The sequence below is a fragment of the Eschscholzia californica genome, unplaced genomic scaffold, assembly GCF_041429995.1.
Source record: "Eschscholzia californica isolate CP2 unplaced genomic scaffold, dmEscCali1.0.p SCAF_4, whole genome shotgun sequence".
Classification (NCBI taxonomy): domain Eukaryota; kingdom Viridiplantae; phylum Streptophyta; class Magnoliopsida; order Ranunculales; family Papaveraceae; genus Eschscholzia; species Eschscholzia californica.
The window spans coordinates 46,601,206-46,619,063 of record NW_028238461.1 but is presented as its reverse complement, the minus strand read 5'-3'; the positions used below and the strand labels follow the sequence as shown (position 1 = coordinate 46,619,063).

The window sequence follows — 17,858 nt, the reverse complement described above, 5'->3', positions numbered from 1 at the left end:
TCGTCAAATTTCATGAGTTTAACAATTCAACTTTGAGAATTTATTTTGTTTGTATATAGTCTAAGAAGTCATTTTTTGTTGAGGAAGAACTACAAAATCGAATCGAACTGGTACAAGAAAGAAAAGTCGTGAGGGAGTTCCATGTGCGCTTCTAATGGTGCTTCCTTTCCCATTTAGCCAGTGAATCTGCATTCTTATTATTCAGTCTCGGGATGTAGGAGAAAATGATTCTGGTAAATTGCTCCTTGAGATTGAGAATTGTATCGATGTGCTTTCCAGATTGCGATTGAATTGTTGTTTTCTGATCGTGAAGATGCTTTATGACGTTAAGGTTATCACTTTCAATGTGGAGATGCTGGGTATGTAAATCGATATCGCATAATGGATTGCTAAGCATTCACATTCTTTTGAATACTGTCCTTTGATTGTGTCTGCTAGTGCTGCTACAAAGTTTGATTGCTCATCAAACATAATGTAACCAATGCTTGCTACTTTTGTCAGATTCTTAAAAGAGGCGTCGACATTGATTTTGAGATATGGTGGCGTTGGTGGACTCCATGGAAGCGGGGTTTGTCTGTTTACTTTGAAGTTTGTTTTCAGGAGCGTTGGCGTTGCTTTGATTTTGTTGATGACCTGTAACGGGGTTTGTCTATGCATAGTAAAACATTTTTCACATCTCACCTTCCATATGAACCATAGGATTTTAGCATACAAGTTGGTCAAGTCCTCATCTAGATCTTTCCGTTGTACGATCCAATGTTTAACCGTAGTAATCTTGTCAGTCATCGCCTGAAAATAGAACCATATAGTTCTAGCATAATGACTATGAATTAGAGCATGCTCAATCGTTTCATTATTGTCACAATATGGACATATGTAATAGTTTCCAATAAATTTATCAATTTTGTCTGTGATTGGTAAACTATTTGTGCAACACTTCCGTAGAAATAGTTTTATTCTAGGAGTAGTACATATTTTCAGATAAAACACCATTCTATCGTTTCGTTATGATTCGCATACCTGGTAGTTCTTTGGTTAAAAAAACATAGTCCGAATATAAGTAGCTCCTGCACATTGACCTCAAGATCAAAACTTTTATTTTTGTACATATGACATGCTTCACTTAAGGTAGCTTAAAATAATTTCGAAGTAAGCTCAAACCGAATAGCTGGAATAGCTCAGTTGGTTAGAGCGTGTGGCTGTTAACCACAAGGTCGGAGGTTCGACCCCTCCTTCTAGCGTTTTTATTTTGTCATTTAAGTAGTTTCATGACTTAAAAGAAAAAAATAAAAAATTCCATTGCCGGGATTTGAACCCGGGTCGCCTGGGTGAAAGCCAGGTATCCTAACCGGGCTGGACTACAATGGATTGATTGTTTCTCTTTGTAGGCTTGTTCTTATAAAGTGATGGAAATTTTGTGTAATATAATTCATAACTCTCTCCCTCGGATGAGCTCATTTTCAGAAGTATTGGTCTCAGGCCTTATAATTGTTGATTGTTCTGCCTATTAGTGCCCACATAGTAGAACATGTCCCTTTCGGCTACAGGAACACGACGGTGGCAAGTGTCATAGTATGGGTTTTTGTCGGCAGTAACGGATTCAGGAATTACGACCGTGACAAGTGTCATGGTATGGGTTTCTGTAGGTAGAGATGTTGGCCAGTTACGGATTTAGGATTGCTGTTCTGGGAGGCTAAATAAAAAAGAAGATACTATTTTATTAGAGTTTGTCCATAACTTAAAATTTGTTATACTATATATTTTAGGGAGATTTTACAGGAGGGGTGCTTCTAAAAGGCATCAAGTTAAAAGGCTGTTACCATCCATCTCTATTAGCACTAGACCCAACTACTCCTTTCTCTGTTAGCACCGTCTAACTATGTAGACACCTGCTGTCAAAGTGGAGTTAACCCTAACCCCTCCGTCATCTCTCACAAAATCTGAACCGAATTCAACACTTTCTGTGTCTAAGCTTTAAACGGGTCACAAAAAGATTCATGAGAGAAATTAATTTGGAAACAAATGGTTGGGAACAAATGGTAAGTACAAAAAGTCCTTCAGGTAATTCCATCACTGTACTTTCTTATTCTCCAAATTAATGATCTGGTTAATTATTTTAGTTTCATTAACATATGTTGTTTACACATTAAAACTTGTTTATTCTTCTTCAAAAACCTGTAACATTGAAACCCATTTAATGATCTTCCTCGCCTTTTGATATTTATGCGTATTTGCATTCAATACAAGAGAACATTGCAAAAGTTCTTTTTGGATATTGGATTGAAACTCTTGCAACTTTTTGGTAGTTCTTTATACCGTTGCTTCATGAACTTGAGGTCAAGCAGAAAGGGCGAAAATCCTGTCATTCCATTTCTTCATCTTATTTTAGCTTTATAGTATTGACTGAACAGGTCATACAGGTCTTTACAGTAATAACATTCTATATGCTCATTACAAAAGATAGACATATACTAGACAAAAACACCTTCAATGAAATAATAGGATTTCCGAGTACTTCCAATCTCTATCTTGAAGTTATTTTAATGGTTAATCCTCCTGTTAGTCCAGTAATATTTATGGGGAAAAAGGAAGAACCATACAAAACTATGGTGAACGTCATCCACATTAAAGAAAACAAGTGCTTATAGAGAACTCGGGTCAATGGCCATTGACCCGAGTAAATAAAATTTCCGGATGCTAATAGCCTTTTGGCCCAGTGATTTTAGGAGCAGGACCCCTCATTTTTGTTAAAAGGGTTCCACTCAATGATTATTTACCAAATGAAATAGTTCATGAGAAAGCTTTTTAACAAAATTGGAGAGGCCCTATAAAACTTCCCTATATTTTATTATAACCTAGAAACAAATATTCATGTATTGTAATATTTTGTCTTCCACTACTATCATGTGTAACATCTACACTAATGAGGTCATATGTAACCTACAACTTAAAGGCACATTCATGTGTATGCATGTAACTCCTTGTGTAAATGCCCATGAATGTCCTTACTTTGTAGAGCCTATAAAAAGGGTTCTAATCCAATGTAATTGACACAACAAAATAGTAGAATATTATACTACAATCTTAAGGTACAAATATGGTGTTCTTAGTCTTTAGTTTTCTCTCATCTCTAATCTCTCTACTTTACTTAGTTTTCACAACACGTTATCGGCACAAAGCTCTATTTTTTTTTTAAGAAGATTAGAGAATCATAGAGAGTATACTTCCAAATAGTTTTAATTCTTATAGTATACATAGGAATAATTTTTTTTTTCCTTCACTTGCATCTTTAGGAAAGTAATTAAATATGAAGGTAGTAATTTTGTTAGACATAACTATTCATATTAGCATTTGTAGCATATATCTTTTTCATGATAGGATTGAAATAGTCTTCATCTAATATTATAGATAAACTCTAACAAACAAATTTTTTTTTTCTAATGTTGTTCATATTAGTTTTTTTTTTCCTATGTATGCATGATTAAAATTGCTAGTATCAACCATGTCCATCTATAGTGATTATTAATAGTATTATGAACATATTGATATCTATGCAATGATGAAGATTTTTTTTTAAAAAAAAAAAAAAAAAAAAAAAGGAAGAAAATAAGCAAGTATTTTCCTTAGACATATTTATCTAACTTGTTTGTTTGTATTGTTTAGATCATGTCGGATAATCTTACAAAATTGCAATTTCTTGCTCTTGATATTACGGGAAAAAATTTCTTGACATGGATTCTAGATGCTGAAATTCATCTTGATGCTATGAATCTTGGAAATACCATTATGGCTGCAAATGAAGCATCCCCACAAGATCGGGCAAAAGCAATGATTTTCCTTCGTCATCACCTTCATGAAGGTCTGAAAACTGAATACCTAACGGTAAAAGATCCATATGTTTTATGGACGAATCTAAAAGAAAGATATGACCACCAAAAGACTGTCATACTCCCAAAAGCTCGTTACGATTGGATGCACCTGCGTTTACAGGATTTTAAGACAGTAAGTGAATATAATTCAGCATTGTATAAAATTAAATCTCGCCTACAATTATGTGGAGAGAATATAACTGAAGAGGACATGCTAGAGAGAACATATTCAACTTTCCACGCATCGAATATGCTCCTGCAGCAGCAATATCGAGAGCGTAGGTTTACAAAGTACTCTGAATTAATTTCTTGTCTTCTTGTTGCTGAACAAAATAACGAGCTGTTAATGAAAAATCATAATGCTCATCCCACTGGGACTGCACCATTCCCTGAAGTGAATGTTGTTGCATCAATGAACCGTGAACGCAGACATGGTAATGGGCGTGGTCGAGGTCGAGGTCGATATAATAATCGACAACGTGGTGGCCCTATTAGGCATTCAAGTGAACAAAAATTAGCATCAAACCACGAGATGTTGAATAATGCCAAATACAAAAATGACAAAGGAAAAGGTGTACAAACATCTAATCATCGTGAATATAATTGTCACCGATGTGGTATGAAGGGGCATTGGTCACGTGTTTGTCGTACTGCGAAACACTTGGTTAATCTTTACCAAAATTCCATGAAGGGGAAAGGTAAAGAAATAGAAGCCAATTTGGCAGAATTTGAAGTACCGATGAACAAAACTCCCTTAGATATTTCTGACTACTTCATAGATCAAAGTGGTAAAGAATTTGAAGTATCCATGGATCCAACTCATCTGGATGTTTCAGATTTTTTTGCAGATCCAAGCAGCAAAGAATTTGATGTTTTACTTAACAATGGAAATGTTAACTAGAATCTATACTAAAATTCTAGTTTAATATGCTTTTAGGAAGAATTTTTTTTTTCTTAGACTATGTTTTGCTTTTGTCATTTGCTTTGGTCATTTGCTTTCTCAACAATTGTGTTTTTGTTATGTTCCTTTTATTATAAAATATTAAAACATTTCTATATTTTTCTTTTAGTTTCTTATTAGCATGGAGTTTACTAAAGATTTCAAAACAAATTGTGGGGGTGAATGTCTTATCGACTGTGGAACGACAAATACTATTCTGCGGAACAAGAAATTTTTCTTCCAACTAAAATTAGTCAAGGCTAATGTCATCACAATTTCAGGACCCACAAACCTGATAGAAGGCTCTGGCAAAGCCGTTGTTATACTACCAAATGGTACTAAAATTGATATCCCAAATGCTTTATATTCTACTAAATCTGCACGAAATCTATTAAGCTTTATAGATATTCGTCATAATGGATATCATATTGAGACAACTTGTGACAAAATGAAAGAATACCTTTGTATTACTTCAATAGTCTCAAACAAAAAGCTGATACTAGAAAAGCTTCCAGCTTTTGCTTCGGGTTTATACTATACAAGTATAAGAACTATAGAGTCTAATTATTTGATGAACCAGAAGTTCAATTCAATGACTCTTGCAATTTGGCATGATAGACTTGGTCATCTAGGTTCTATAATGATGCGTCGAATAATAGAAAATTCACATGGACATCCGTTGAAAAACCAGAAGATTTTTCAACCAAACAATTATCCATGTGCATCTTGTTCGCAAGGAAAATTGATTGTTCGACCATCTCAATAAAAAATAAGCATCGAGTCACCTAGTTTTTTACAACGGATTCAGGGAGACATATGTGGACCTATCCATCCACCTTGTGGGCCATTTCGATATTTCATGGTCTTAATAGATGCTTCAACACGATGGTCACATGTCTGTCTATTATCAACTCGCACTGTTGCGTTTGCTAGACTTCTTGCTCAAATAATAAGGTTAAGGGCACAATTCCCTGACTACCAAATAAAGACAATTCGTCTCGATAATGCAGGAGAATTTACATCAAAGGCATTTGATGATTATTGCATGTCAATTGGGATTACTGTTGAGCATCCAGTAGCTCATACCCATACTCAAAATGGATTAGCTGAATCTTTTATTAAACGCTTACAGCTTATAGCTCGACCATTGTTGTTAAGAGCTAAATTACCTAGTTCGGCATGGGGACATGCTATATTACATGCTGCAGCTCTAATTCGTATTAGACCATCTGCTTATCATCAATACTCTCCAATGCAACTTGTATTTGGACAACAACCAAATATATCACATCTTAAAGTGTTTGGTTGTGCTGTATATGTGCCAATTTCACCCCCACAACGAACAAAGATGGGTCCTCAAAGGCGTCTTGGTATTTATATTGGTTTTGATTCACCTTCAATAATAAGGTATCTAGAGCCACTTACGGGTGATGTATTTACTGCACGATATGCCGACTGTCATTTTGATGAAGAGAAATTTCCACCGTTAGGGGGAGATAAGCCACAAAATGAGGCAAAACGTGAAATTTCTTGGAATACATCCTCTTTATCTCATCTAGATCCTCGCACTAGCCAGTGTGAACTTGAAGTTCAAAGGATCATTCACTTACAAAAGATTGCAAACCAATTACCAGATGCTTTCACAGATTCAGTGAAAGTAACAAAGTCACATATACCAGCTGCTAATACACCAGCACGGATTGATATTCCTAAAGATCAACTTAAAGATACAAATGTATCTAAAACACGGTTAAAGCGTGGCAGGCCTGTTGGTGCAAAAGATACCATTCCACGGAAAAGAAAGAAACATGAAAAAATAAATAGTCTTCCAGAAGAGGCACGGAGCACACATGTACCTGAAACGATCAATCAATCCACCAATATGGAACTCACTGCCCCAGAAGAGGCACAACAAACTAGTGTGAGAGAATTATCAACTAATTATATTAGTACAGGAGAATGTTGGGAAAGAACCAAAATCATTCCTGACAATAAATTTGCTTTTGCAATAGCTCTGGATGTAATAGCAAATAATGACGATCATGAACCACAAAATATTGAAGAATGTCGACAAAGAAAAGATTGGCCAATGTGGAAGGATGCTATTCAAACTGAGCTAAATTCGTTAGCGAAGAGAGAGGTATTTGGACCTGTAGTTCCAACACCAGAAAATATAAAACCTGTAGGATACAAATGGGTATTTGTGCGCAAAAGAAATGAGACAGATGAAATTGTCAGGTATAAAGCACGTTTGGTTGCACAAGGTTTTTCTCAAAGACCGGGTATAGACTTCCAAGAGACTTATTCTCCTGTAATGGACGCAATAACATTTCGATATTTGATAAGTCTCGCAGCATCGGAATGTCTTGAAACACGTCTAATGGATGTAGTCACTGCCTATTTGTATGGCTCACTTGATAGTGACATCTATATGAAAATTCCTGATGGATATAACTTGCCTAAAACATCTAAGTTAGGATCGTCAAACATGTATTCGATCAAGTTACAAAGATCGTTATATGGATTGAAACAATCAGGACGAATGTGGTATAATCGCCTTAGCGAATACCTTTTGAAAGAAGGATATATTAATAATGCAATTTGTCCATGTGTATTCATTAAGAAATCAGAAAATGGATTTGCCATTATTGCAGTCTATGTAGATGATTTAAATCTTGTTGGGACTCCAGAAGAGCTCACTAAGACGGCTGAATATTTGAAGAAAGAGTTTGAGATGAAAGATCTTGGCAAAACTAAATTTTGTCTTGGTTTACAGATCGAACATTTGCAAAATGGAATATTTATCCATCAATCGATGTATACAGAAAAAGTCTTAAAACGCTTTTATATGGACACAGCTCATCCTTTAAGTAGTCCTATGATTGTTCGCTCACTTGATGAAAAGAAAGATCCATTCCGTCCTCGGGAAGATGATGAAGATCTTCTTGGTGTTGAAGTACCATATTTAAGTGCAATTGGTGCTCTTATGTATTTAGCAACTTGTACCCGACCAGATATAGCATTTGCTGTAAATTTATTAGCAAGGTACAGCTCTGCACCTACCAAAAGACACTGGAATGGTGTCAAGCATATACTACGGTATTTGCGAGGAACTACCGATATGGGCTTGTTTTACTCGAAAGGAATAAAATCACAATTATGTGGCTATGCAGATGCCGGATACCTCTCTGATCCTCACAGTGCACGGTCACAGACAGGGTATCTATTTACTAATGGTAATACTGCAATATCTTGGAGATCGGTAAAACAAACTATAATAGCTACTTCTTCCAATCATTCTGAATTAATTGCTATTCACGAGACAAGCCGTGAGTGTGTATGGTTAAGGTCTATTATCCAGCATATTCGGGAAACATGTGGACTTTCCTCAATCAAGGATACTCCAACAGTATTGTATGAAGATAATGCAGCTTGTATTGCACAACTTAAAGGGGGATATATCAAAGGTGACAGGACGAAGCACATATCTCCTAAATTTTTCTACACTCATGAGTTGCAAAGAAACGGTGACATAGAAATTAAGCAAATACGTTCAAGTGATAATCTTGCAGATTTATTTACTAAAGCTTTACCAACTTCAACATTCAAGAAATTAGTCTATAACATCGGAATGCGTCGGCTAAGTGATCTTGCACAATCTCAACCGTCTGAACGTCTATGAGGGGGAGTATCTATGAGGGGGAGTGAACTAAGAAAGAAAGTGACAAAGTGAAAATATATCTTACATTGTAAATCTTCGAACTGTACTCTTTTTCCTTCGCTTCGGTTTTATCCCATAGGGTTTTCCTTGGCAAGGTTTTAATGAGGCAGTATCTACTTCTAAAATAATCGAAGATATTGAAGAACATTGTACTCTTTTTCCTTCACCATGGTTTTTCCCATAGGGTTTTCCTGGTAAGGTTTTAATGAGACAATTTCTTATGTTGTGGAATCCAAGGGGGAGTATTGTAATATTTTGTCTTCCACTACTATCATGTGTAACATCTACACTAATGAGGTCATATGTAACCTACAACTTAAAGGCACATTCATGTGTATGCATGTAACTCCTTGTGTAAATGCCCATGAATGTCCTTACTCATGGTGTTCTTAGTCTTTAGTTTTCTCTCATCTCTAATCTCTCTACTTTACTTAGTTTTCACAACATCATGATAGTTATTTTTACTTTTTCTTTTGTTGAACTAATAGTTATTTTTACTTTGGTAGAACATACTTTTGCTCTTTACAATTTGTAATCTATTTAAACAATGAGTTTACTTAGTGAGACATTCATGATTCATAGTTTTACATCAATATCAAATAGAACTTTGAGTTCTTTTAGTAGAGAGGCAAGAGGGCGCAGTGAACGATGTAAAATTTGGTGATAATGCTAGTCTAATCATGAGTTCAACCAAAATCCTCTATCTAGTATCACCACATAAAGGAAAACATATTGAACCAAGAACTGTGACAAATTTGTCGACAAGATGATGAGAGAGATACTTAAACTTTTATAGCACATTGGATCCTCTAACTTTTAAATGGTCTTGATTCCAAAATTTGCAATACAATTACCTTTTTTTTTTGTTGAAAGATAACACATTTATTTAGTCTAATGTATTTTGAGACTGTTATAATTAACGCTACGAAAAAAGACTTTTACAGAAAAAAAAGAAGAAGACTTATGAGACAGAAAGAAAACCAGGGGAATCAAATCTGAAACAAAAGTAACTAGTTCATACCGATCGGAGGACATCAAGCAACGATCAAGTTTGTTTTAGTAGCGGTATCTTAATATCTCCGTGAGAGGCTACTTCGGTATCCTCCTTGGGTTTTATAGCAAACTTGATTGATGGTTGAGAACCCAATCAACACACTATTATGGTCAGGTGTTAACGAGCTATATATAACAAAAGCCTACCCGGACAATTTCCGTAAGAATATGAGGAACCCGACCTTTAGAGAACTAGTATCTGCAGAGACAACAACAACAGGATCTGTGGCGCAATGGTAGCGCGTCTGACTCCAGATCAGAAGGTTGCGTGTTCGAATCACGTCAGGTTCAATTTTTTTTTTTTGTTTTCGTCCAATTTTGTGTTGGTGTCATCATGAAAGAGAACGGCATTAGTTTCGAGCTTTCGGCTGTTGAGTGAGTCATAATTATAGAGAGAGAAAGTGAGGACCACGTACTATAACTATGAAGGCTGAAGCTGGTTGGGTTGGGGTGTCACTTTTGCCTCTTTTGTTGTTTAATCTCTCCCTCTGCGGCCGTCGGCCACCCTTATAAACAGCCAGTGGCGAGTTCAGGAATTACATTTAGGGGAGGCTAGGTTGATGTAAGAGATTTAAGACAACGTATTCACAGAAAATTGTTTATAATTTGGAGTTTCAACACTACTTACTACATTTTTAACCAGTATAAACTAATCGCAGACTTGGACAGTCAATAAATCACATTCGTTTTTTATATAGACAAAAACAATTTTGCCATTGGTTTCTAACTAAAAATATTCAAAAGTAAAGTATAGTTCAACCCACTAATTGAAATGTTTTAGTTCAATTATCAAAAATTCATCTGAGATTCTAAAGTAATGGTTGTTGGTGTTTCTTGATTTCCAAAGTACAAAATTTTTTAGGAAAATTTTAAATCTTTTAAGCAAAGTCATTTGAGATCTCAATTAATATATTAATGGTGTCTCACGTTGTTAATCTTTAGCTATGGAAAAATATGTAATATCGATAAATAAAATAATTGCAACAATTCACTAGGATATCACGAACGTATAAGCTTGAATTTGGATAAAACACTCGTTAGAAAAAATAATAACAAAATACCTTGTGTTGGGCCAAAATTGAACTATAGACCTCTAACAAGAAAAGCATTAGCTTTGCCGAATGAGCTAAGGTAATCTACTAAGACCACCCTTTCAAACTCACCATTTCATGGAGTGGGCAGGGTCTATAGACCACCCTTGTCTCGTAGTGGATCCGCCAATGATAACAACCCTCTGCCATGCGCTTTCAATTGGACCACGGCGCCACCAAAAGTATGGTCTTTCTAACTTCCCCCAACTGTTGAAGTTTATTGTGATTCAGATTATTTTTCTAAAAGTTTATTTTATGTCAGACTAGTCTCATTGGGTGATTAAGATTGATTATCTGGCACATGAAATATGTCTAGTTGGAGCTTCACATAAGAAATAACTTGATATTACAACCGTGTCTCAGACCAAACATAACCCTTCAATCTCTTAGTTTTTCTGAATAATGCAACAAACTTATAAACCAAATGTGCCTATTGTTGTTCTCCATAGTGATTTCACTAGGATAATTATCTTATTGGACGAAATTTATTCGATGAATTTTCACTTGAGGGTAGTTTAGGCTCTTTATACTTATATTTTAGGAAAATGATGCTCTTCCCGGCACGGAACACGGCACGGAACACGTCATACTTACTCTCTCTCTAAATCTCTTCCTGACACGTCATCCGGCCGGGTTTGGGTTCCGTGCCTGGAAGTCTATCACGGTCGTATATTTTAAAGGGAAACAAAATATTTATTCCTACTAGATATGGGCATAATAATTCAGTAATAACAATGGAAGTTACCTTTATAAAAATCAATTTGATTAAGCAATAAAACGGTTACCAAAAAGGAAAAATAATTATAATAGTGAAACATTTGTCTGATCGGGTAAGAAATATCAAAAAAATCAAATCTTAAACGACGTACCCTTTGCCATATAGTACTAGTAGTTAATCGTGTGAATTAAAACTATTCCTCCTTGTTTGTTCTTCTTATTTCCCATTCTTCTATGTTTAGTTGAGTTGAAAATAATAACATTCAATTCTGTGAAACCTAATTTTAATGGCTGCTCGACAATATTTTGATTTGGTTTGTACTACAGATTCATATATATATGTAATACATGATATGCCTAGAGGAATTAGAGAACGTGATATTTCAGCTGCTATAGAAGGTGATTTTGTATTTATTAAAGGAGAGAATATAGTAGAAGAAGCAACCACTGAAACTAATGAAAATGGCAAGTGGAAGAAGTCCAATTCTGCTACAGTTAAAAGGTTTTACCAAAAGAAGTTTTCATTATATTTTGATGCTAAAAAAACGGCAGGAACTTCAATCTCTGTTGCGCCGAATGGGGTCGTGAGTGTAACGATACCGAGGATCGCTCTTCCACCAAATCATATATCATCACCACCACCACCCCCACCACCACCACCACCGCCACCAACACCACCACCAGTACCACCAGTACCACCAAAAACACCAAAAAAGAAATTATGGCCCTTCTCCATCTCTATCAGTTGCAAGAAGTAACAAATCATTTACTACTTAGTAATTAACGGAAGTATATATTAAAGTTTTTGAGTCTCTCAATATTTGTTCTTAATTTCTTATTATTAGTTAACATTATATTTAGTTTTCCTAGATGATGTGGTTTAAGTTAAGCATTTGATTTGTTGGAAGTATATATAAATATGTCGTTCTGAAGCGAGCAACTTAATCCAGTTTTAATAACGCTATGTGTATGACTTTTTTTTTATAAATAGGCCACAATATTTACTTTGACGATTTTTTTTTACAAGTTTATGTTCACCATTTTTTGTTTCATCTAATTAACAATGAGGACCTGGAGCTCTAATTATCGCGAGGATACTTGTTTTCAACATGAAAACACCATACATTGTTTAACCTCTCATCAGACATCCGATAGACGATTAAAACTTCAATTTTCTCGGGCCTTCAATTCGTTATCGTCCTTTGTATATATTGTCTATTGGCAGCTTTTCAAAAGGCATGCTGGATTGGTTATTAATTTAAGTGAATGAGGGAGATTCAAGGAATAGTTGGGGTCAGGGGAGCATGAACCCCTCGGCCCCAACTCAGCTCCCATCCTGCTCTAAGGTTCAATCAGGGACCGGCTCTGTGTATCCCATTCCAAGTTACTCATTTTGATCGGTCGATTCCAACTACTCAGGTTTATTCGTAACATTCAGCCGGCAGAAAAACAAACTTGAAGATTGATCAAAAATACATTAAGCTAGATAATGATATAAATGATGCTTAATTTTGGCCATAAAGTGGGCAGCAAATCTACTAGCATCTCTGATCTCCCTGTTCATAATTCATTGTTCTCTTGCAGTTTACAAGATTGGACTCTGCTTAGTACAAATCTATTATACAAAACACATCCTTGTGACTAGGACACAATAATTACATCAAATATGACTAGGACAACAATAAGGTGACTGGACGTCCACGTAGATATCTAGGATAAAATTAATACATTTTCCAGCCAAGTAGGATAACCACTGTACAAAATAAATCCAGCCATCCATTTTCTTTTCCAAGACTGAATCTGTCCGTTCATGCTTCAATGTCCCTTCACTTGCTATTTTTAATTATTTCATAACGTCAGACCCTCCCTTTTCCCTTTCCCTCTACAACTTTATTCTTCTCTTTTTTCTGCAATACACAACTTATCATCATCCTCACTCGTTCTCTCTCCATTTCTTCTGTCCCATGTCTTCTAAAATTGAAGGTAAGATTGTCTTTTATCTCATAATTTCAAGGTCAAATTGTTTTTTCTGTTGTAGATTTTTTTTGTGTTATTTATGCAATTGAATATCCAAACGAAATCATAGATTTTAGTGAGTTATTGTTTTCAGTTTTTATGGGGCTGATTTTTCATATAGTTTCTAACATTCCCTAAAGTAGGAGTCGATTTGGTTCGGATTAAAAATCAAACTCTTAAGGGCTCAATCAAATAATCTTAGAATTCCTTAATTTGTAGTTCAAATTAGAGAGTTTTTTTTTTATTAATCTTTTTTTATTTGAATCTAATTTGTTTTAATTTTTATGTTTATTTGATTTCATTGTTTGCCGTTACAACTAATAATTGTAGTCGTGATTTATGGGAGATTTTGAAATTTTGGTTACACGAAGAGGGAAGATATATTGAGAATTTATAATATGTCAAAGATTTGATTATTGCAAACAAACTCATAAGTGTTTTTTCTCATTTCCCAAGAGAAAGAACGGTTCTTCAACTTGAAAGAACGGTTCTTCAACTTGAAAGAACGGTTCTTCAACTTGAATTTATGTCTCAAGGTATCAAAATTCTACATGTTAATTGAATTTTGACCACTAAACTTTATCTACACACAAACTGTTTGAGAGAATGTTTCATAGAGGTATGAAGTCAACTGTTTTCTTATTCCCTTTAAATTTTTTCTGACTTCTATAATTGTTTTTGTTTATCTTATAAGAAATTTATTAAAAGGAGGAAAAAATTATTTGCATCAACAATTAGTGAAATTGAAACATGTTAGTTTGATTGATTTTAAGTGTTATAATTGTAGTTCCAAAATCACAATTGTGGGTTAGAAACATGTTAGTTTGATTGATTTTAAGTGATTGATTCATGATTTATCTTTCTTCGTTTACTCTCATATGGGTATTAGGGAATTGCTATTTTTTGTTAATGTCACTATCCTTTTGTTATCTTTTTTAAATTTTCGGATGAGTTAGGTACAAATCTGGACAAGGTTGCTATTAGGGAATTGTTCAACATTGTGTTGTCGAATCAAACATGGACACACCCATTTACTTTATTGCACGATTTACGTAAGAAGGTAAAGTTTGATCATTGATGTCGTTTTTTTAATGTATATGTTTCAGTCTCTGTAAAGTTTTTCCGTTTCAATTCTATGAACTTACTAATCCCTTAGTTTTTTTATTTCATTACAATTCTACGAAGTTTTCTCCTAATCTTTATGTTCTTGCAAAGCTGAAATTGTTATTATTGCCTGAAGACTGTCACCCATTAATAATCCAGGGTATTTTCATATTTCTCACACAACCTGTTTGTGAAAATTCCTCACACAATTGTATTTTAATTTTCTGAAATTTTGTTTCCTTATTACCTTTACTGCTATACTCTTTTATGGCCCTGCTGAAATACAAATTTAGAAGCTTAACAACACTAATCTACCATGAAAATTATTAGTTAGTAAATGTATTTGCTTGTGATTTCTTTGGAATTCTCTTTCATAGACTTATGTAGTTATGTTTTGAGCACACTGAATTAACTAGTGATGATCTCCAGGGAAATGAAATTAAAAGTGATGAAGTAGCTACTGTTTTTGAAAGCATGAAAAAAGTTTTGTAATATAGATTTTTGGCAGCTATATAGAGGTACATTTCTTTGTTTAGTTACATATAGTGCAAAATTTTACTTCATGGGTCTGGCTTTTACGAGTTTGTTCTCATTTCAGTTTATTTAAAAATACTTCAGAATATCATCTCTTCCTGTTGCCATCTTCATCACAAAATATCGTATTCATGACACAATATCCTATTTCCTGTTTTCCTTTAAGTTTGTTTATATTTCTGTTCTACAACTTAGGTTGGAGTCGATCAATCCTCTAACTCAAGGTACTTATTTCCCCTTTTTACTCTTAATTCATAAAGCCTGTAGTATTGTATATATATGCGCATATAATAGATTTGCATATGGTGTATTCAATGAACAAATCTTTAATAAAACATATTCATAGAATTTATATATGTAAACTTGTATAGTTTCTCTATTGGAACAAAATCATCGAATATAGATAATAGTATAAATTTGTTTTTGGATCAAATTTGTAATATAAATAGTTTGTATAATTAATAATACAAAGAAAGTGCAGTACAACAGAAAAGAATTATTATGATTTTGAAGCCCTCCCTCAGTATTTAGAGAAGAAAATGAGCTTTTGGAGAATGCATAGAGGTATTCATATTTGCTTCGAGGCATTATGCTTCCACTAGACTCTTTAATCTTTCTCACCTTTAACGAAGTTGTACTTTTGTATCAGTCTTTCAAACACATTGATGGTTCAAGTGGATATTCTAGATAAAACTAACCTAAATGCAAAACAACCACAAAAGTCAGGTACTCCATTTTCGAAGCTATAATATATCGTTTAATTAAGTGATTTTTGCCTGATCTGGTTTGACACTACTAAAACTGAATGTTCATGTCGATCAAAATATGTGTTGTAAGGGAAGGTATAAAATTCAAAAGGCATCCCCTAAGTTCTAATAGGGTAATTGTTTAGATATCAAAATTCAAAAGACATCCCCAAGTTCTTCTATACAAACCCAGCTAGAAGTTGCTGCTACTAAATTGATAGGTGAACATGTTTTGATTTTCGTAGTGTATTACTGTCCAATATTAGGAACTCATTTTCGTTTTTTTGTTGAATACCAAAATTGTTTTTTGATGAATGTATTTCTCCGCTTCGTCAAATAATTCTCAGGTATCAATTAAGGTCACACCTGATGATGCTGACAAAGATGAGTGGTTTATCGTAAAAGTAATTCTTTATGGTACAAAATCAAAACAGTAAGTCCTCTGCTATCAAATTAGCAAATTTTCTTTACCGTTCCATGAAAAAAAAATCGCATTTTTGGTTATGTTCTTTCTCCCTGGTTTTAAATAAATCATCAACTTATTCTGCAAAATTATAGTTTTTGACAAAAAAACTAGATGATTTGGGTTGGTGCTTATTTCGAACAAAGCGATGCAAATTTATTCCGTCTTATTTCTTCAGTTTAAGTACATCATACATGTTTTAGATTATGGTTCATTGGTTTCTAATTTAAGGCCACACAACCCAACATTTTCGCATATTGTTTCTTGTCCAAAGCGAAATGATCTTTGCGACGTCGGATTTTCCGAACTGACACTCATGTTTTTGTGCTCTACCCCGATAGCTCTCCTATAAGTAAAGCAATCGCAGGTAATCCTCATTATAGGGAATATAGATATATCTTAATACTCCTTAACCGAAACTAAAATATTTACAAAGTAATGCTCGGCATATCCACAACCAAAGTGTCTACTGTAGGGATTTACACCCTTCTACTAGTGTTTATAGCGGAAATATGACATCTAATGTCTACACTAGTATTCCCAGGATCACATGCAAAACTAGTAATTAATCTAATGGAGATAGTAGATTACCTTAATCGCTTTTCCCTCGAACTAGTTGAATTGATTGAAGAAGACCAAGAGCTTCAAGTGTAGCTCCTCTATTTGGGACACGAGCAATCAATTTGATCTCCCACCTTGTTGTATAGCTAGCACACCAATGGTGGTTGGAAAAGAAGAACACCTTCTTCTTTGACTAGATTGATAGTTAATGGGAATTAGCTCACTTTCTCCTCTCTACTTGATGTGGTAGAGTAAGAAAGCTTAGAGAGAAATTCCACACCTTATTCTCTGCCCTAAGAGTGTTTATATAGAACCCTAATAAGAATCCACCTCCTTTTAGGTTTCCTAAAACACCCTTTAGAATAAGATTTAGGGAAATAGTCGAAAATAGCAACTATTGATATTTTCTCAATTCCCTAAGGAGGAGGTGCCCAAACACCACGAAAATTGGCAGATATAATGTTTATTATATCAGCAACTAACCCTCCAAAATTCAGCCCAATCCGAGTCCTAGAAGTACCCGAACCGGTCTAGGCCCAAAAACTCTGTTTTTGGCCTTTTTGTACTATCTTTGCCTAATTCCTTTTTAGGCCTATGAGATATGTTTATGGGACACTCCCATGATTATATCTCACTCCCACTAGTCATATCCTAGATCAATTTGTCACTCTTATGTGTAACCCGTTGTAGGATCCGATCGAAGTTAGCCGCGAATTACTTCGTAATTCGACGATCGTAGTTGGTCTCTAGCTACAACTCTACGACCCCTAAATCAATCGGACTTGATGATCTTCCACATCAATTGTCCTATCCGACAATTTGTTCGCATTGTCACCTTGGTCGAAGGACATCTCCTTCAACTCCTTTAGACTCCCACTTGGACTTAGAACAAGTGCAATGCCTCGATTCCCATGTCAATTTAGTATCCCATCTGATACGTCACATCATTCAGACTTTCTTGATATCCGAGTACAACTGTAAAAGACAAACGATTAACTTTAATCCGTTTGAGCGCGGTCACGCATTTTCAGTTGCTACTCATC

At 34.8% G+C, this 17,858-nt stretch overlaps 1 protein-coding gene and 3 non-coding genes across 4 annotated transcripts; 3 read left to right on the top strand and 1 right to left on the bottom strand.

Moving 5' to 3' along the window:
- The first annotated feature begins 1,167 nt into the window (after positions 1-1,167).
- Positions 1,168-1,241, top strand: TRNAN-GUU (transfer RNA asparagine (anticodon GUU)). The gene has a single exon. It is a non-coding gene; the product is annotated as a tRNA-Asn (tRNA).
- Positions 1,242-1,294: 53 nt separating this feature from the next.
- Positions 1,295-1,368, bottom strand: TRNAE-UUC (transfer RNA glutamic acid (anticodon UUC)). The gene has a single exon. It is a non-coding gene; the product is annotated as a tRNA-Glu (tRNA).
- Positions 1,369-3,666: 2,298 nt separating this feature from the next.
- LOC147545287 (uncharacterized) lies at positions 3,667-4,770 on the top strand. Its single transcript, XM_086635815.1, has one exon. It carries the CDS (start codon positions 3,667-3,669, stop codon positions 4,768-4,770), a length of 1,104 nt encoding a protein of 367 aa, XP_086491941.1.
- Positions 4,771-9,802: 5,032 nt separating this feature from the next.
- TRNAW-CCA (transfer RNA tryptophan (anticodon CCA)) lies at positions 9,803-9,874 on the top strand. The gene has a single exon. It is a non-coding gene; the product is annotated as a tRNA-Trp (tRNA).
- Positions 9,875-17,858: the final 7,984 nt, after the last annotated feature.